This window comes from Bos indicus, chromosome 16 (assembly GCF_029378745.1).
Source record: "Bos indicus isolate NIAB-ARS_2022 breed Sahiwal x Tharparkar chromosome 16, NIAB-ARS_B.indTharparkar_mat_pri_1.0, whole genome shotgun sequence".
NCBI classification, from domain to species: domain Eukaryota; kingdom Metazoa; phylum Chordata; class Mammalia; order Artiodactyla; family Bovidae; genus Bos; species Bos indicus.
The window spans coordinates 24,999,778-25,020,310 of NC_091775.1; the positions used below are offsets into that span (position 1 = coordinate 24,999,778).

The window sequence follows — 20,533 nt, forward strand, 5'->3', positions numbered from 1 at the left end:
GTCATTTTTGAGAGTGCATTGCCAAATTCAGACTTAGAAGAAAGTAGGGAAAACCACTAGACCATTCAAGTATGACCTAAATCTAACCCCTTATAATTATACAATGGAAGTGACGAATGGATTCAAGGGATTAGATCTGATAGACTGCCCGAAGAATTATGGACAGAGGTTCGTGACATTGTACAGGAGGCAGTAATCAAGATCATCCCCAAGAAAAAGAAAAGCAAAAAGGCAAAATAGTTGTCTGAGGAGGCCTTACAAATTAGCTGTGAATAGAAGAGAAGCAAAAGGCAAAGGAGAAAAGGAAGAATTTACCTATTTGAATGCCAAATTCCAAAGAATAGCAAGGAGAGATAAGAAAGCCTTCCTCAGCAATCAGTGCAAAGAAATAGGGGAAAACAACAAAATGGGAAAGACTAGAGATCTCCTCAAGAAAATGAGAGATACCAAGGGAACATTTCATGCAAAGATGGGCTCAATAAAACAGAAATGGGATGGACCTAACAGAAGCAGAAGATACTAAGAAGAGGTGACAAGAATACACAGAAGAACTGTACAAAAAAGATCTTCATGACCCAGATAACCACGATGATGTGATCACTCACCTAGAAGCCAGACATCCTGGAATGAGAAGTCAAGTGGGCCTTAGGAAGCATCACTACAGAGCTACTAGAGGTGATAGAATTCCAGTTGAGCTGTTTCAAATCCTCAAAGATGATGCTGTGAAAGTGCTGCACTCAATATGTCAGCAAATTTGGAAAACTCAGAAGTGCCACAAGACTGAAAAATAATCAGTTTTTATTCCACTCCCAAAGAAAGGCAATGCCAAAGAATGCTCAAACTGCCACACAATTGCACTCATCTCACATGCCAGCAAAGTAATGCCCAAAATTCTCCAAGCCAGGCTTCAGTAGTACCACCAACCTCCAGATGTTCAAGCTGGTTTTAGAAAAAGCAGAGGAACCAGAGATCAAATGGCCAACATCCAGTGGATCATCAAAAAAGCAAGAGAGTTCCAGAAAAACGTCTATTTCTGCTTTATTGACTATGCCAAAGCCTTTGACTGTGTGGATCACAACAAACTGTGGAGAATTCTGAAAGAGATGGGCATACCAGACCACCTGACCTGCCTGCTGAGAAATCTGTATGCAAGTTAAGAAGCAGCAGTTAGAACTGGACATGGAACAGCAGACTGGTTCCAGATAGGAAAAGGAGTACGTCGAGGCTGTATATTGTCACTCTGCTTATTTAACTTATATCCAGAGTACCTCAAAAGAAATGCTGGACTGGATGAAGCACAAGCTGGAATCAAGATTGCTGGGATAAATATCAATAACCTCAGATATGCCGATGACACCACCCTTGTGGCAGAAAGTGAAGAAGAACTAAAGAGCCTCTTGATGAAATTGAAAGAGGAGAGTGAAAAAATTGGCTTAAAACTCAACATTCAGAAAATGAAGATCATGGCATCTAGTTCCATCACTTCATAGCAAATAGATGGGGAAACAGTGGAAACAGTGTCGGACTTGTTTTGAGGGCTCCAAAATCACTGCAGATGGTGACTGCAGCCATGAAATTCAAAGACGCTTGCTCCTGGGAAGAAAAGTTATGACCAACCTAGACAGCATATTCAAAAGCAGAGACATTACTTTGCCAACCAAGGGTATCTAGTCAAAGCTTTGGTTTTTCCAGTAGTCATATATGGATGTGAGAGTTGGACTGTAAAGAAAGCTGAGTGCCGAAGATTTGATGCTTTTGAACTGTGGTGTTGAAGAAGACTCTTGAGAGTCCTTTGGCCTGCAAAGAGATCCAACCAGTCAATCCTAAAGGAAATCAGTCCTGAATATTCATTGGAAGGACTGATGCTAAAGCTGAAACTCTAATCCTTTGGCCACCTGATGTGAAGAACTGATTTGATTTGAAAAGACCCTGATGCTGGAAAAGATTGAAGGCGGTAGGAGGAGGGGATGACAGAGGATGGGACTGTTGGATGGCATCACTGACTCGATGGACATGAGTTTGAGTAAGCTCCAGGCGTTGGTGATGGACAGAGAATTCTGGCATGGTGCAATCCATAGGGTCGCAAAGAGTTGGACACGACTGAGCACACACTAACTAGCAATCCATATTAATTTCTGGAGTTTAGGGAGATTAGGTCTAACAATGAACATTGACCATAGACCAATACTTAAGAAGATGGTGTGATAGTCCAATAATAGAAATTTTTCCTGGATATAAAGATAGCAACAAAAAAGAGGGGTAATCAGTTCTGCTTTGTGAAAGACAGAGCACTTTGTTGAGGAGGAGATAAAACTCAATTTTGAATGATAAAGAAGTCCATAGTCCCTGCTGGACAAGTTCAGGTTCAGAAGTACTATTTAGGAATAGTAGGAATTACTATAGTGATCTGTTGACTGAGAAAATGATTTTAATTAAAATCTCTTGTTTATGCTCAGATAATAGAAAAGTCGCTAAGAACCAGTGACTTTGTGATTACTGCCTACTTAAATTATTTATTGCAGTAGTTTTCAAATTTGCCTGCATCAGAATCACCTGGAGGACTGGCTAAAATACTCCTTACTGGGTTCCACCCCCAGAGTTTTCTGTTCAGTAGGTCTGGAACAGGGTCAGAGAATTTGCATTTCTAGCATTTTCCCAGATGATGCTGATGTTGCTAGCCCAAGGACAGCACTTTGAGAACTATTGGTTCATTGAACTTTTCCTATATTCTGGCACTCTGCAGTGTGGTAAGTGTATAAAAGTGGGAAGAAAACATGCCTGTCCTCAAGTTGCTCATGGTAAGGTGGCAGACACAAAGAAGTGAGTGTATGACAGTGCAGTGGATTGAATCACATGGAAGTACAGTTTGCTGTGAAAATACCCCAGCGTGACTCTTAACTCAAAATGGCTGCAAGTGTGTGTGAGACACAGAAAATCCTTTACTCCTGAGCCAAGTTTTTAAAAAATATCAAAAGTAAAAACAAATAGAAAAATGATCTTGAGTCCTGCTTTGGATGAAATTAGTAAATGGAGTCATCTTCAAAGTTGCCTTTAAGAAATTTCTGATCATAATTTTTTAGACATGCTTTTGGTGGTATAGTTTGGACAACATATATGTCTGAATTACTTTGCAAATAAAGCTGCCCACTTCTTTTGTTAATTTGTTGTACTCATCTTCAGCTATTTTTAAGATGTCAGATAATGATGTTATGTTTGTCATGGATAATTCTACATTTTTACAGAAAATGCTACAAATTTCATTTACTTCGGAAAGCAGACAAAACTAGCCAAGAGCAGGGACACTCAGAGCTGGGGTAACAGGGTTCCTTAGGCAGCCTTACCTGGGACTTGAGGTGCTGAGCCCCAGGGTAACACTGTCAATTACTGTGATTGTGAGCCAGCGTGAGACGCTGAGACAAAGTGATGTCTCTGCCTTGAGAACGGCAAGGAGGAAGAAGGCAGTGGATGTAAAGGCATGGATCCAGCAGGGCTGTCGATGGCTCCTTCTTGGGCATGGGAAACTGGGTGAGGGGCTGAGAGGGAGTTGATTAAAGGCGTACCTGTCGTGGGAAACGGGTTGGTTAGGTGGCCAAAGTTATGTGCCCAGCAAATGAAAGAGTGACCAGGACAAGTAGCTGGACTGGTTTAGAGAAACAGAGCTGTACTCGTGAAGTTGTCTTGGTACTGAAGACATTCTGTCATTGTAAGGAAGCAATCTGGATCTGGATTGGCATCTCAGCCTACACGGGTAACACCCTTAGGAGAGTAATCATCTGTGGGGCTCCTGGCCATCTCACCATTTATATCTTTTTAAAAGCAAAAGCATATGTCTAAAGCTATGCAGAACGTTTCATTTTAAATGATTATATTCCCCCTGGCAAAGGGAACTAAAGTCAAGTAGAAATTGCAAACAGAATGCCCAGAAATGGTGTAGTGCAATCTGTTTTCATTAGAGATGAATTAATTTTTTCCTCTTTATTTTTAATTGAAGAATAATTACAATACTGTGCTGGTTTCTGCCATACATCAACATGTATCAGCCATAGGTTTATATATGTCCCCTCTGTTTGGAGCCTGCCTCCCACCTCCTACCCCATCCTACCCCTCTAGGTTATGAATTATTAATGAAAATTGTTTGTAGTGTTATTTGAACTGTCCTTTAATTATATAGTTTAATTAATGATGAAATCTTCTAACCTTTTTCTTAGCATACATCTGTGGATGGATATACTGAACCCCATATCCAGCCAACCAAATCAAGTAGCAGACAGAACATCCCTCGGTGTAGAAACTCCATTACGTCAGCAACAGACGAACAGCCTCACATTGGAAATTACCGTTTACAAAAGACAATAGGGAAGGGAAATTTTGCCAAAGTGAAATTGGCAAGGCATGTACTAACCGGTAGAGAGGTAAGTTTTCACGATGCCTTTTAATACTTACTTGGACCTCTCCAGAGTCTTACTAAAAAGCTTTCCTATAGTTGATTCTGGAAATAAATTAACAGTTGTAATATAGTAAACATTGGGGTATGTGTGAATGAAATGTACATAGGTAGAGTTATACCTAGCACAGAAAAATTGTCCTTACGTATTAGCATCTCTTATAAATCAGATGTGCTGCACATGAGGTTTTCTTAGCCTTCTGTCTTTTCATTATATGGTTTCCATAAACATTTCTGATTACCCTTGCTACCCAACCCCAGGAACAGGGCTAGGATAACTTCTTATTAATTACTACTTAAGCTGTACTGTATATAGGAATAGAAATCTGAGGTTGTACACATGAAACTTACATAGTGTTAAAAGCCATTGTTACCTGAATAAAAAATAAATTCTAAAAACTACTACTTGAAGTAAATTAGGTATAAATGCATAGGAAATTAGCCACTAATTTTTAATCTATTTAGAGATTATATTGAGCAAGTGTTATAGATGTTTTTCTCAGATAATAAGAGAATCAGGTTTCTAAAATCCTGTGTGTTTCAAAGTAGGTATATTTACATAGTAAAATATATGTTTAATAATAATAATATATTTAGTAATTTGTATATTAAAGACTCAAAATAGTTAAACATCTAACACTCTACATTACATGATTGGATCCAATTAGGACATTATGAAAAATGTGTCATAAAACATTTTTGCTAAGTTTCCATTTTGTTTTATACATAATATTATTGTCACTTATGGTTAAATTTAGTCTTCTCTATTTTGACTCCAGGAGCTATTAGGACACAGGTTATATTAGACAAAGATTTAGAGGATGTTTAAACCTGTTTCATTAGTTTGCTGTAAGTTTGGGTGTCCAGTCTCTCTCCCCACATATTACTTAACTTACTAAAAGTTTATAAGCCTCTCTCTTCTGATAATTATGACTTATCAAGATCATGAGTCAAATATTAAAGTACAAATGATTTTTACTTTAAAAGGGGAACCTTGGAAGAACTTAACAAAGGTGTAATTTCACTGACTTAGAATCAAATAGGTTACAGACTTGGGTCAATAGAATATATTCTAAGGCTGTCTAGTTATCAAAACTTTACCATCCAATTATGTTAACCCCCAGTATAGCTATATCTAATTAGGATGAAACAAAAGATGTTTTCTTTATAAATTTTATTCTTTAAGGTATGTATTCTCTAATTAAAATTTAATAATTCTCTTTTTCAGGTTGCTGTGAAAATAATAGACAAAACTCAGCTAAATCCTACCAGTCTACAAAAGGTATTTAATTATTTTAATAGTAAGTAATTATAATATGGGTTTATAATCAATATATGATACTTGTAGAATCAGTTATTCTAAATTTCCCATTAGGTACAATTCTACATTTCATCAGTATATGAAGAAAAGACTTGATATCAACGTAATATATACATTTGTTAGTATTTAAGTATTTATCAAATGTTTGAAAAATATCTACTCCTCAAATGCATTTACTGTGTCAAAGGAACTTATCTTTTAATACCGTAGGATAAAACTTTTTGTATCAGATATTTTGAAGTACTTAGGATTCTGCTTCATTCTAATCAACTTATGAGATACTGTTGTCAGTAGATGGGTTTGCTATTGCTTCAGTTGCTTCTCTTCCTTCCTCCACAAAAACTACAGTAGAAGATTACTGTAGAAGTTACTGTAAGCTAACTTAGAGTAGAAGTTACTATAAGCTAACTTACAGTAGAAGATATGAACATTTCTTCAAAGGGTGAACATATAAAACAGCATGCTGCTGCTGCTGCTGCTAAGTCGCTTCAGTCGTGTCCGACTCTGTGCGACCCCATAGACGGCAGCCCACCAGGCTCCCCCGTCCCTGGGATTCTCCAGGCAAGAACACTGGAGTGAGTAGCCATTTCCTTCTCCAATGCATGAAAGTGAAAAGTGAAAGTGAAGTCGCTCAGTCGTGTCCAACTCTTAGCGACCCCATGGACTACAGCCTACCAGGCTCCTCCATCCATGGGATTTTCCAGGCAAGAGTACTGGAGTGGGGTGCCATCTCCTTCTCCATAAAACAGCATAGGGACCAAAAAAAGCAAGTAGAATGGGAATTGACCTGGTAAATTTAGTAAAGCTGGTTCGTGTTGCTTCATTAATTATTTGGGAAAACTTTCTCAGATACACATTTTAGTACTTTGAAAATGAAGCAAATATTTTAGCATTTGTGCCGTATATGTTGTTTATATATAGCTCACTGTGTAGTATATAAGATATATATGTGTGATTATATATAAAGTACATTATTATTTTTATGAGAATATAATGGGATCATGGTCACATATGTAAGTGTGGTGTAAATAACTGGATTTCTAAAACAGAGTTCTATAAGAAAGTTTTAGTGTGGTGTGTATAACTATACCTGTTGTGATTCTAACATTAAATGAAAAATTTGAGTCAGTGATAATCAAGACTTTCCACTTGTCTCAGTACCAGATAACTCAGTTTATTTTATATATTTCTACTTAAGAGATTTGGATCTGTCTTTTTACTTACTGAGATTCCTTTTAAATTTGCCAACCAGTATAGCTTTTCTTAGTATTGGTATTTCTCATCTGTATGAACATGAAAGGTTTGCTGGATTTTTTTTTTTTTCTCTGTGAGAGTGAGATGATATATACCTTGTTGGATGTTTTTTGGGAGAAACTTCCAGTACCTGTCTCTCAGCTAATCATGACTTAGTGGTATGAGTTATAAAAAGGCATCTTCCTTGGGCAGACAAATTATCCAAAGATGCTGTTTCTTCCTGTGTTAGAGCCACAGTGGGGCAAATTTTTGCCCACCCCTCTCCTGGGAATCCCTTTAAAACACAGAGACTTCATAACAGCCCAGAGGCCCTGTTCATGGCCCAGCTAGCCTTTTCTCTTTTCCGAGGTTAATCTGTGTGATACTCTGGTAAATTATGTGATTTTGAGTGACATGTAGAACTAGTCCAGGCCTGTTGTGCTTGTTGGATGCAGGGCAGTGTGACCCCCACTCTGTCTTTCCCAGAGGGGCCCAGAGAAAGTTGTGGAACCAAAGTCACCCTTGTTGAAACATGCAGCAGACATGCAGATGTGAAGCTGAACTGTTATTCAGATTAAAAATATACTTGGTGATGTAATTTCTGTTATAGATTGTGCTAAATTCTGCTAATCTTGCTGATAAAGGGTTGCTTTTCCAAATGGGCATATAAAAAATGATGGCAATTTTGTTTTCTTAAATCTGTGAAAATAAAAGCAAAGATTGAAATTTACTAAATGTAGCCAGTACACCATGTGTATTTTGTTGTTTTCAGAATAATTTTTATTTATGTTCATAGCTTCGCTTTTTGTTAAAAGATTTAGGAAAGAACAGATCAAGGCTTGCTTTGTTTTCATGCATTGTAGAATATTCAGCATTTGGCCTTACTCAGTGAATGCTAGGAGCACCTCATATGCCAGTCAGTCATATCTAAGAAATAAAAATATAAAACACGGAATTAAAAGTAATCATTTTTTCCCCCTTAGCACTGACAGTCAAGTAATAGTAAAAAAATAGCAAAATGGCTTTCTGTGCCTTAGGTGTGCTTCTTAAAAGGCAGATTATGACAGCACATATTTGCAGTAAGGATTCATTTTAATCTCATCTCAACCCAAAAGTATTTGGTTAAGTCTTGTTCTGAACTTGATCTGAATTTAAGCTGGTCCTTCTTGTTTATTCTTTTTTGTATAGCATATTAATAGAGAATATTACTTTCCTTTGTCAACATTAGTGATAGATGAAAGTAATCTAAATTTGATACCCGACCTGTTCCAAACTTCTGAAATATAGAGTTCTTAAAAACAGTTTGGTCTTTGGAATTGTTAGCATCTTTAGTTTCAACATTGCTCACGTAATATCTTGTATTATTTGTATTACATATTTTAAATTAATGGAATCCAGTTTAATACGTTTTCATAGTTTAAGACTGTTTAGCATAGATGTTATATTTACTTGTTCCTCTTTGAAGTATGACTCCCACCTCACGTATTAGTGGTTTTTTAGAGTAGGGTCTATGAACTATACTAGTGATTCCCTGGGGATCTTTTAAGCAGCCTGTAACTGATGGAGAAAAAGCAGAATGATGAAGCAGTTTTATTCATAGTTCACTTACTTGAAATGCAAGATTAGTTGTTTTCTCTGAAATTCCACCAAGTTTTGAAACTTGGACATATTAATTTATAACAGATTGACAAAGTTTTTGTTAGTTTGTCTCAGCTCACAATCATCAGGGTGCAGTTTATCTTCTGTATATTACTTATTAATTTGCATCTTTTATTGTTTTACTGTGTTTTATTATATTTCAAAATCACAAAAATAGCACAGTGGTTCAGAAGTCATCTGCTGAGTAGTAAAACCTGCAATGAAAACAGAAACAAGACTACTAAAACTCATTAATAATGAGAAGTGCTGCATCCCAGTTACATAGAATAGGAATCCTTATGACAGTGATTCTGCACAAGCAGGGCAAGTATAAAAAGTTTCGAGAATTAACATCTAGGAGTCAGACTTATTGAATGAATAATTCATTTACTGCTAGTGTGTTATCTATTGTGTAAAAACGTTGTCAAATGGTAACCTAAGCCATTTATACTTCAGTGAGTTTTCAGATGAAGCCCAGAGACCTCTCTGGTAAGGTAGTTAAGTTTTCCAGAATATCTTCAAAATAATCTGTATCATGTTGATGAATTTGGTCAGTAAAAGTAGAGAGGAAGACAGAATCATGGAAGCAATTCAGAATTACATTTCTTTTAACAAATCAAAAACCAAACTTTTAAAGGCAATCCTATAATTATTGACAAATATTTTGGATCAAGAAGAAAGCAGAAGCTCCTTGGCAATACTCCTTAACAAATCTCCCTGTTGAACATAGGCTGAAAACCAATTACTCTCACATATGCTTGCTCTCTCACATATGTCACTTCATAGCTGCAAAAACCACTTACGTGCTGAGTACTTCTTGTGTTCAGTTCTTTCCATGTGTGTAGATGATTTGAAGGAAAAGTCTTGACCAGTTCTTTCGTGGATAAATGAAAACCTAAGTCATAAGAGAAGAATTAGTGTTTTGTAAGCTGGTTGTAGACTGCAAAAGTTGTCTTTGAATCATTACCAAATTTATATATATAAGTTCAAACACCTACAAGGAGTGATACTGCTGTGTGAATACATAGGATCACACCTAATGCCGAGTCCCTCACTGCTTCATTCTCCATGAAATTTTTGGTTGGTAACATATCTCTGACCTTGATTTGATTTTAAAGGAATGCTGGAAACAGGGACTATCATAAAATCTTGGCTATTGGGAGATGTCTGTGTAGCCCACAGTGTGGAGAATTGGGAAGTGTATCTTTCACACTGAAATATGATGAATTTGAGGGAGCAGGTGTTCAAACAAGTTTCTTTTTAAATTTATTTTTAATTGAAGGATAATTACTTTACAATATTGTGTTAGTTTCTAAACAAGTTTCTTTTAAAAGGTGATACTAATAATGTTAATGTCTAACTAAAATATCAACAGTTGAAATGTTAAAGATAACCAGATTTTTTGGAGAGTTGCTCTTGTTTAATCGCTAAGTTGTATCTAACTCTTTGGCGACCCCCTGGATGGCTTCTCTGTCCCTGGAATTTCCTAGGCAAGAATATTGGAGTGGGTTGCCATTTCCTTCTCCAGGGGATCTTTGTGATCCAGGGATCAGACCCGCGTCTCCCACATCTCCTGCCTTGCAGGCGGATTCTTAACTGCTGAACCACTGGGGCGGCTCCTTTTTGGAAAGACCAAACTGTATTTCAGGCAGTTCACTGACCAAAACTCTGACTTTTCTAAACCCTGCTTTAGCCTTCAGTTATTGGACAAAGAGTTCAATAACATATTATAGGCAGGTTTAACGTACAAATGTTACATCCAGATATGAAGACTACTTTCCAGAGTAAGCATATCCAAAGAGTATATTAAGAACCATTTGCTATTATCCTTCAGATTGAAATTTCTAGTCTTCTGACTTTTTAGTGTGATTAGATCAATAGCCTAGAATCTGTCTGAGAGCAGTACATAAGCTTCGTAAAGAACTGCTTTTGTAAGATTGGGTACTCTAATTAATCTGAATGTCTCTGACATACCTCCCAGTATTTCCTTTGTTCCTTTCACTGGTCAATCTGTTATTATAATTTAGGATTTTTTAAACTTAATAGAAATAAGGGGGAAAAAAAAGTAAAGCTAGAAGTGGAAACTGCCTTATGATTAAAGCTGCATGTCATTGAGTCCAATACATGTGTTAATTAATTAATTCTTAATATAGCAAATATGTATTGAATGAAGATTATATTTCCCTATGTTTTCCTCTGTGTTTTTGGCTCCCCCTTTTCTCTTTCCTTTAAATGGAGTCATATTCCTTTTTGTTTGCCGCTCAGTGTTGGAGTTTCACAAGGCATGGTCCTAGGACTCTCAGTGTTCTCTTCCAAGGCTGTCTCAAGGGTGACTCTGGTTTAAATGGTCACCTATAAGCAAACACAGATTTATTTCTTCAACTCAGAACCCCTCCTACATTTGCTTGTAATCCCTCAAAGATAACCCAAACTTATATCCAAAGCTGAACTCATGACCTCCCCCCGCCTGCTCAGTATGTTGCCCTCCTGTTGCTCTTCCAGTGTCCTGTCTCAGTGAGTGACACTGTCCCCAAATTGTGCAGGCCAGAAGCCTCAGAACTATCCTTGGCTCCTCCCTCTCCCTCCTCCTCACCATCTCAGTCCTTGAATTGTTCTGATTTTATTTCTTTTTTTTTTTTATTTTATTTTATTTTTGAACTTTACATAGTTGTATTAGTTTTGCCAAATATCAAAATGAATCCGCCACAGGTATACATGTGTTCCCCATCCTGAGCCCTCCTCCCTCCTCCCTCCTCCCTCCCCATACCATCCCTCTGGGTCATCCCAGTGCACTAGCCCCAAGCATCCAGTATCGTGCATTGAACCTGGACTGGCATCTCGTTTCATACATGATATTTTACATGTTTCAATGCCATTCTCCCAAATCTTCCCACCCTCTCCCTCTCCCACAGAGTCCATAAGACTGTTCTATACATCAGTGTCTCTTTTGCTGTCTCGTACACAGGGTTATTGTTACCATCTTTCTAAATTCCATATATATGCATTAGTATACTGTATTGGTGTTTTTCCTTCTGGCTTACTTCACTCTGTATAATAGGCTCCAGTTTCATCCACCTCATTAGAACTGATTCAAATGTATTCTTTTTAATGGCTGAGTAATACTCCATTGTGTATATGTACCATAGCTTTCTTATCTATTCATTGGCTGATGGACATCTGATTTTATTTCTTAAATGTCTTTCTCATCCCGATCCTCTCGACACCGTTGCTGTTATCTCTTCCTTGGACTACCCCAGTAGCTTTCCACCTAGGTTTTCTGCACTTTGCATCCCCCCCAACACCCCCTACCCCCCCACACACACACTCAGTCACTCACTCACACATATATAAACCCTTTAAAAAGTCATCAAGGATGCAGAACCTGTCTGATTATATTGTCTTTCTGTTTAAACTTTTAGATGGCATTCCATTTTTTGTAGTTTGGAAATCAAGTTCATTAACATGGTGTTCAGATCCTACCTTCTTTTTTCATCTCATGGTCCCCCAACTCTCCCTAGCTTCTCCCCACTCTTCTCATCCCCTCCTCCTCTGATTCTGCTGCCTTTCTTTCATCTGGTGCTATTCATACTGTTTCAGCCATCAGGCCTTTGCAGCTTTTCACCCACCCTGTTCTTAAGCTTTTACCACTCCCTCTGGGCTTCCCTGATAGCTCAGTTGGTAAAGAATCTGCCTGCAATGTTGGAGACCTGGGTTTGATCCCTGGGTTGGGAAGATCCCCTGGAGAAGGGAAAGGCTACCCACTCCAGTATTCTGTTCTGGAGAATTCCATGGACTACAGTCCATGGGATTGCAAAGAGTCAGATACAACGGAGCGATTTTCACTTCACTTAATTCTTGCTCACTTCTCACATTTCAGCCTTAAGAGTAATTTCTTCAGGGAAACCTTTCCTATCTCCACTTCTTGCTCACTTCTCACATTTCAGCCTTAAGAGTAATTTCTTCAGGGAAACCTTTCCTATCTCCACTTCTTGCTCACTTCTCACATTTCAGCCTTAAGAGTAATTTCTTCAGGGAAACCTTTCCTATCTCCACAACAGGTGTTAAATCCTCCTGCCCTTCTTAAAATTAAGCACCCAGAACCAAGAGTTATTCATAAAACATCGCTTTAGTTTTGCTTGAATAGTACTATTTGGATTTTGCTTTTGATGCTTGTATTTCTGCCTCTGATTCTGAAGACCTCTGTTCTAATTTCTCAGTCTTTTTTGGCTGAAAAGTGTACATCTATTTCTGTATTCTCAAGAACTATGTAATATTTTCACAGTTATTTTAAGAGTCATACTCCTGGCTTTTCTAAGTTGGGAAGTTTGTTGATATAGTACACTAGTCTATTTTTAATTTTTGGATGGAGACTTCAAAACATCTTTACCATTTTAAAAAAAGTTGCTTTCTCATGATATTTATTTATTGGGCTGAAATGTTTCATTTCTGATCTTTTTTTTTTTTTTCTGATCTTTTTTTATAAGATAAAACTAGAGATACAGTTGAAGCCCTGTGTGTCATTTCTTGGCTCTATTCCTGTCCTTCTACCTAGAAATAACTTCTATTCTGAATTTGGTCTTTCTTATTCCCATTCATTTGTTTAAAAATTTTTCACATGTGTATCTTTACATAAAATACTATATATTATTTATTTTAAGCTTTATATTCTTCTGCAGCTTACTTGTTTCCATTTAGCTTGTCTTACAGTTTTATCCATGTTAGTGTGTATAGTCTAGCTCACTTATTTTCACTATTACTAATGCCATTGTACAAATAAGCTGGTTTACCCATTCTCTTAGTAGATATCTACCAGTTAGTCCATCTTTCTGTTTATATTTAGATTGTTCCTGTTGTTTTAGTGTTTCCTTTTTTTTTTTTTCCTAGTTAGCTTTTTGTTTTTGCTGTTACAGACAATGCAGCAATGTTTATTGTTGTGTACTTATTTTTCTAAAGAAGTAAAGAAGGGTATATATCTCTCCAAGTAGAAATGCAAGGTTAAAGGGCATGCATATCCTCAAATTTATTAAATAATGTCAAATTGCTCTTAAGTGGCTACACCAATATCTACTTCTGCTAACTTTGTATGAGATTTACTTTTGCTCCACATTGTTGTCAGCACTTTATATTATCAGATTTCTTAATTTTTGCCAATCTCGTGGAAGGTATCTTGTTTTGATTTTCATGATTTCTGCCTAGTGAGATTGGACATTTTTTCAAATTTAATCTATTTAATGTTTAGTATCTTGTCTCTGAAATTATTTGATTTGATATCTCAAATAATTGTATTTACTTAACAGCAACTTGAGCCCACAGTTGTATCCATACAAGCCCTTGGGAAAGACTATAGCACTATAAAATTAGTACCAGTTCATAAAAAGAAAAGTTATCATTCATATATGAAGGTAAAATTTAGGCAAAGTGGCAGAGCCTATTATTTTGCATTTAATAATTGATGACAAGTTGTCAAGTTTAGAAGTAATACTAAGCATTTTGTGTTTTTTATTTAGAAATCATCTAATATATACTAATTTAAGTATATTCAGATTTCTTTTTCTGAAGTATTTCATGGGGAGAGCTTAAGTTAGCCTGTGTTTTAATACTGGTACTAGGAATAACTTCATAAGATATTTGATGTCCTAATAATAATGTCTGAAGTAAAAGAGGAATGAAATGGTAATGCTAGAAATTAAAAAGCTGAGAGTTTAATCTGTAGGGTTCTGTTAATATAGGCACATTGTATATAAAATCCCTCAATGACTGGTGTCTCTGAGAAGGTGTATACAAAGCCCTTTCCCTTAGATCTGAACATCACCTACAGGGTACAGCAGCACCCACACTTCACGTTAATAGGCCAGTAAACTGCTGTGAAAGATACAGTTGAATTTTTACAAGGTTTGAGGTGAAGGCAAAGAAGGGCTTCTGCCCCTCCTCAAACCCAAATCAGAGCAAAATACCTGAAAGGCCAAGAAAGCTGTGTTAAAAGGCCAAGAAGATATGAATGTCAGCCTCCTCTTATGAGCCCAGCATACTGTGACTCTGATGACAGCCTGGAAGAGCTCTCCTTGGGGGGAACAAGGTTGACCACTGCCTTTGTCAATTTCTCCATGGCCAGAGTTCTTCTCTATCTGCCCAAGAACACAGAGATGATGAAGAAGTCCTTTGACATTGACAGGTCCCAGGACAGCACAGTGAGCAGGTCTGGTAGAGATGATGATGGCAATTTGACTGGTCCCTGACTATGATGCTTTGAGAATAAATAGGATGAGCATTGTCTTAGCCATGTCCACTTGACTACTAATAAATAGAATAGACTTTTCCACCATCAAAAAAGTAATAATAAGCAGAAGGAATGGAAGAGGTTGGAAGGAACAGAGTAGTTGAGAGAAGAAATAAATAAGACAAATATGTATTGATTAACACTAATGGAGTTTGCCTAATCCTGATCCTTACCTCTAACCAGGAAGGACTGAACTGAAAAGTGAATACCTCTCCACAGAACTGAGGCTTGTTCACTAACTTCCGTTATCTAAAACAGTCAAGAACCCAGGAGGAAACCACAGAAGCCTCTGAACAACTAGAACAACTGTCACAAAGTCCAGACAGTGAAGTGCCTGCCCTTCCGTCATGGAAGACCCATCCGTCTCAAGCCTCGCTCAGCACGCACTTCTCTAATTCAACACACAGTCTTAAAACCCTGGCCTTAGTTCTCCGCCGACAGAAAAGCTGAACCAATAGTTTGAAAGGTATTAGTGAATCCAGAGCTCTCCTGCTAAATTTGTATATGTTAGGAACATCATGATGTCACAGTTTCAAGAGGAAAATTAGGACTAGAAATTAGAATCAGAAACTCAAATAGTAATGTGGGACTATTTAATATGTTCATGAACTTCTGTTTTTTTCCTGGTTAATTCTCATGTGTGTTTTAATCACACTGAAATTTTTAAAGGTGGGAAAGCTCATATAAATGCTGGTCTAAAACAATGGCAGACTTTTGTTGTCCTTACTTGGCCTGGATATATGATGCTTAGTTCGCTCGGTCATATCTTGACTTCATGGACTGTATAGCCCACCAGACTCCTCTGTCCATGGCGTTTTGCAGGCAAGAATACTGGTTGTTGTTGTTCAGTCACTCTGTCGTGTCTGACTCTTTGAGACCCCGTGTACTGCAGCATGCTAGGCCTTCCCGTCCTTAACTGTCTCCTGGAGTTTGTTCAAACTCATGTCCATTGAGTCGGCAATGCCATCCAACCATCTCATCCTCTGTCGCTCCCTTCTCCTCCCACCTTCAATCTTGCCCAGCATCAGGGTCTCTTCCAATGAGTCACTTCTTCACATCAGGTGGCCAAAGTATTGGTGCTTCTGCTTCAGCGTCAGTCCTTTCAATGAACACCTAGGACTGATTTCCTTTAGAATGGACTGGTTGGATCTCCTTGCAGTCCAAGGGACTGTCAAGAGTCTTCTCCAGCACCACCATTCAGAAGCATCAATTTTTCAGTTCTCAGCCTTCTTTATGGTCCAGCTATCACATCTGTACATGACTACTGGAAAAACCATAGTTTTGACTAGTGGGTTGCCATTTCCTTTTCCAGGGATTCTTCCCAACCCAGGGATTGAACCCACATCTCCTGTGTCTCTTGTAGTACACAGGCGTGCAGTGATTTTTACAACATTTCTCCATCTCAGGGTAACCTTCTTAACTTGGTCTAAATGTTCAGCTCTCCTTTCTCCCTCACCTCTCTCTCTCCCCCTTTACTAAGGAAGAGCAAGCATGGATAAGATTGGCGTCTTTGCTAATAAGGATGTGTTCTGAGTGAAAAAAATCACATGTGTGTAAGGAACTCACTGTCTCTCCCTCTTCTGCTCCCTTTGACTCAAGTGACTGGTGCAGAAGACTTCGACATTGTCCAATCTCTCTTCTGTGCAACCAACTGGAATATTAGAGTTTAAGAAGGGATTATGGGGAATCATGAAGAAGAGCATCATAAACCTTTACTGAATCCATGTGCTACTCCTGTTAAGTTGACCCAAATTCTCTAGGTTTGGAAGGTTATTGACAAATCTAGTGACAATTTAAGTGTTTCTTTAGAAATAAGGGTGATTGGCAGGGCATGATTCTGGCACTTCATTGTTCCAAGTCAATTAAGCACTTAAAACCCCCATCATTACTTCTTCCAGCAGCAGCTGCTCTTCTGTCCATAGCTGCCTGTCACGTTAAGCCAGCACATACCCAGCTTATACACACATTTATGCTGTTGCTTGTTTTTGTTTTTTTCTCACTCCTTGTCAAAAACTATTAAAGGATAAAATAGGTAACCAATGAGGACCGACTGTATAGCATAGGGACTGTACTCAATATCCTGTAATAACCTATAATGGAAAAGAGTCTAAAAATGAACATATATGGATATGTTCATATATGAATCACTTTGCTGAACACCTGAAACTAATACGACTTTTTAAATTAACCGTATTTCAATAAATTTAAAAAGAAATCCACCTGAAGAAGAGGAAACTATCCATAGAACAATATACTCTAGACATCTTTGAGATGTAGGAACCCGATGGCTGTATATTATTGCTTTAACTAGAATAAATTAAAACAACAGATATCACTTCACACCCATTGCATTGCACGTGTGTGCTCAGGCACGTCCAGCTCTGCGACCCTATGAGCTATAACCTGCCAGGCTCCTCTGTCCATGGGATTTCCCAGACAAGAATACTGGAGTGAGTTGCTGTTTCATCTCCAGGGGATCTTCCTGACTCAGATCAAACCCAAGTCTCCTGCATCTCCTGCATTGCAGGTGGATTATTTGCCTCTTGAGCTACTGGGGCTTCCTGCACACCTATAAAATGGTGAAAATCCAGAACAGTGACAACACTGAATGGTGGCAAGGATGTGAAACAACAGGAGCTCTCAGCTGCTGATGGGAATGCAAAATGGTGCAGCCACTTTGGAGGGTAGTTTGTTGGATTCTTATAAAACTAAACCTACTCCACTATACCACCCAGCAATCATCTTCTTTGATATTTACCCAAGTGAATTGAAAATTTATGTCCACACAAAAGCTTAATGGTTTATATACCTTTATTCATAATTGCTTATAGTGTGATCAACGAGTAGAGATAAAGAGTCAGGCCCCCCCACCTCCTAAGAACGTTGTTTTTGGATAAAAGTCATAAGAATGTACATTTAGTTTCATTTCCATAGTATTTTTCTTTTATTCCTAGGAATGAGTATTTGAATTTTTTTTATTGTATATGGTATATTCACACACACACACAGAACCATTTGAGTTCAATTAGTTAACGTTGTCCTGGAATCCAAGTCTTAGTAGAGTTGGAATTGTGAAATAAATCCTATAGTGTCTTACAAGAAGATAAATTTCTTCAAATAGATGTTTTGATTGGTTCTCTGTTGAGTATTCTTTTTTAGCAGAAATGTTTCCTGTTTCCTTTCACAGTTGTTTCGAGAAGTACGAATAATGAAGATATTGAATCACCCTAACATAGGTATGAAATTTATATTCCACAATTAATGATAAAATATTTTCCTTAAATACTATTGAGGCTATTTAAAATGATACAGTTTTAAGGATGTTCTGTATAAAAAGAAGAAAAGTGATAACCTAAGTAATAATCTCAGAAAGTGTTACTTTGGGTAAAAATATTATAAAGAAGTTAACTGAAGGCTACAAATTGTATTTTTCTACTACCTTGCTATCTTCTACTCTTCACTAAAATAATACATATGACTTGGAGTTGCTGTATACAGGTGTTTCTTATGTCTCCTTACTAAATCTCTCTAAAGATTGCATGCCATTTAGATATGGATAAGAAATAATTCCAGATATTTTGGCAGTTTGGACTTGGGTTTGTTCATAGTCCATAGGCAAAATAACTAGTTTGAATTTTAAAGAAAATAAAGATTTTATTTCAATTTTAGTGAACTTATTTCCATAAGTTCTATTTTCCCCCCATATTTACAGACAAATTTATTTGTAAATTAATTTACAACATATTACTCAAAGTCATTGGATTATAAGAAGTAAAAAGCAATTATTCTTTTAATCTGTTTATTCTTGAAGTGTGTTTCTTGCTCACTAAAAAAATCTTATGTTTAATTAGAGATACAAATGCAATTCCCTTTGGTATATAATTTCAACTACATAAGTCTGATAATTTAGTAGATTTTAATCAGAAACTTAAAATATCACATAATTATAAAATTTTTTATTTCTGTACCAAAGATTATTTAACATTTTTGATTGAATCGTTATGATAATAGTATCTTTTTAAGTATTCACTAAATTTTATTATTCTGATTTTAAGATTTTCCTTTTTATTACCTTATTCTAATTTGAAAGGGGATAAGCTTTTTAATCCTAGAAACTTAACTCTCTTTTGACCCAGCAGTTGGTTCCAAATCATTTTGTGATAGTTATCTACCATGGTAGTAATAATCCTTGGGAAAACTTTTAAACTTTAAATTGTAAGTAGTAATATTTAGTAAATGCTCAACTTTTCCTTTGGTTTAGTGTTACTTTAAATTTTCTTAAAATATATCTAGTATGCTCACAATTACAGAGTTGTATCTCTAATTTCTTTTTTCAGTAAAATTGTTTGAAGTTATTGAAACAGAGAAGACTCTCTATTTAGTCATGGAATACGCGAGTGGGGGTAAGGATGAGGGGATTGAAAAGTTACCTTTGATGAGACATGTTGAATTATTAATACCTGAAAGCTCATTATAATATCTATGTCTTTATTTTGTTAATGAATCTGTAGTTTTATTAAAATGCCTTTCATTGGTGTCTTTAGGAAAATTCATTGTTTGATTTTAAGACCTATTGATCCTACATTTAAAAATTGGACTTTGGCTTATTTAAAAATTACTTAGGGATATTTTTCAAAATTAAATTTGCATTGTTATCTATGAATGTTATCTATGAATGTAATCTATGAAACATTCATCTTAATATTATATTATTATTACTATTTTCTAATACTATTTTCTCTTGGCTATAAATAGGAAATCTCAAACCCAAATGTTTTTAGTAATGTTTATAGTAAAAGCCTGTTCTAGGTCACATTTTTGTTTAACTGATCGCATATCACAGATTCTCAATATACATACATCTTCAAGATAATCTATAAAATGTTTCAATTTAAACAAATATTGATCTATATATTTTATAAATTAGAATACTGAGTTGACAGGGGAATGGTAAGATATACTTCTAGTAGAATACAATGTTTATTTTGACTGTCTAGCATCAAAATAAACACTGATTATTAGAAAATCATTTTCATTTCCTGCACTTTCCTCAAATGAGAGATACATTTGCCGTAGAATCACTGTTCTTTTAGGCATAAGCCTTAACTTTCTCAGAAACAGGTTTAAAATTTATGGAGTTAAATAATTTAATAAGTAAAAAGAGGATCTTGAAGGTTTTAAGGAATCATAGAATTTAAACAATTAAAGAAGGAGGGCATTGGAAATTATTTAAACCAACTTGTCTAATTAACCTTTTTTTGCTAATTAGTAGGAAAACAGTGTTGAGTCTAGTTTTGAATCCTTTTAGCTAAAAAAGGATGTAGATTTTTATGATCTGATTTTCTGTAACTTGAATAAAGACGATTTATTTTAATCTACAACATTTAGACTATGTATTTTTATAGTGTCTCTTAGATTTTTAAAAAATTTACTACAAATACTATTTTAATTACTTTTTTAGTTTTTTAATAGATTTGGGTTTTTGCATCACTTTTTTAAAACCCTAAAAATACTTCATGTAAGTTTTTTACATAAACCAAAAACCTGAATCATTAATGTTTTTTATTATCATAGGATTTTAAAAAATATTAATTGTCATGCAAACTTGCATAAAATGTTA

At 36.3% G+C, this 20,533-nt stretch overlaps 1 protein-coding gene across 7 annotated transcripts in view; it reads left to right on the forward strand.

Moving 5' to 3' along the window:
* The window catches only part of MARK1 (microtubule affinity regulating kinase 1), a 139,728-nt gene that overhangs the window by 75,547 nt on the left and 43,648 nt on the right, over positions 1-20,533 (forward strand). For all 7 annotated transcript variants that reach the window (XR_011560749.1, XR_011560748.1, XM_070767973.1 and 4 more), the window contains exons 2-5: positions 4,209-4,412; positions 5,673-5,726; positions 18,101-18,149; positions 19,251-19,316. Coding sequence is in view for 5 of the 7 variants with exons in the window: in XM_070767973.1 (XP_070624074.1) it covers positions 4,209-4,412; positions 5,673-5,726; positions 18,101-18,149; positions 19,251-19,316 (373 nt within the window). In the remaining 2 variants the exon portion in view is untranslated. The remainder of the gene's footprint in view (positions 1-4,208; positions 4,413-5,672; positions 5,727-18,100; positions 18,150-19,250; positions 19,317-20,533) is intronic.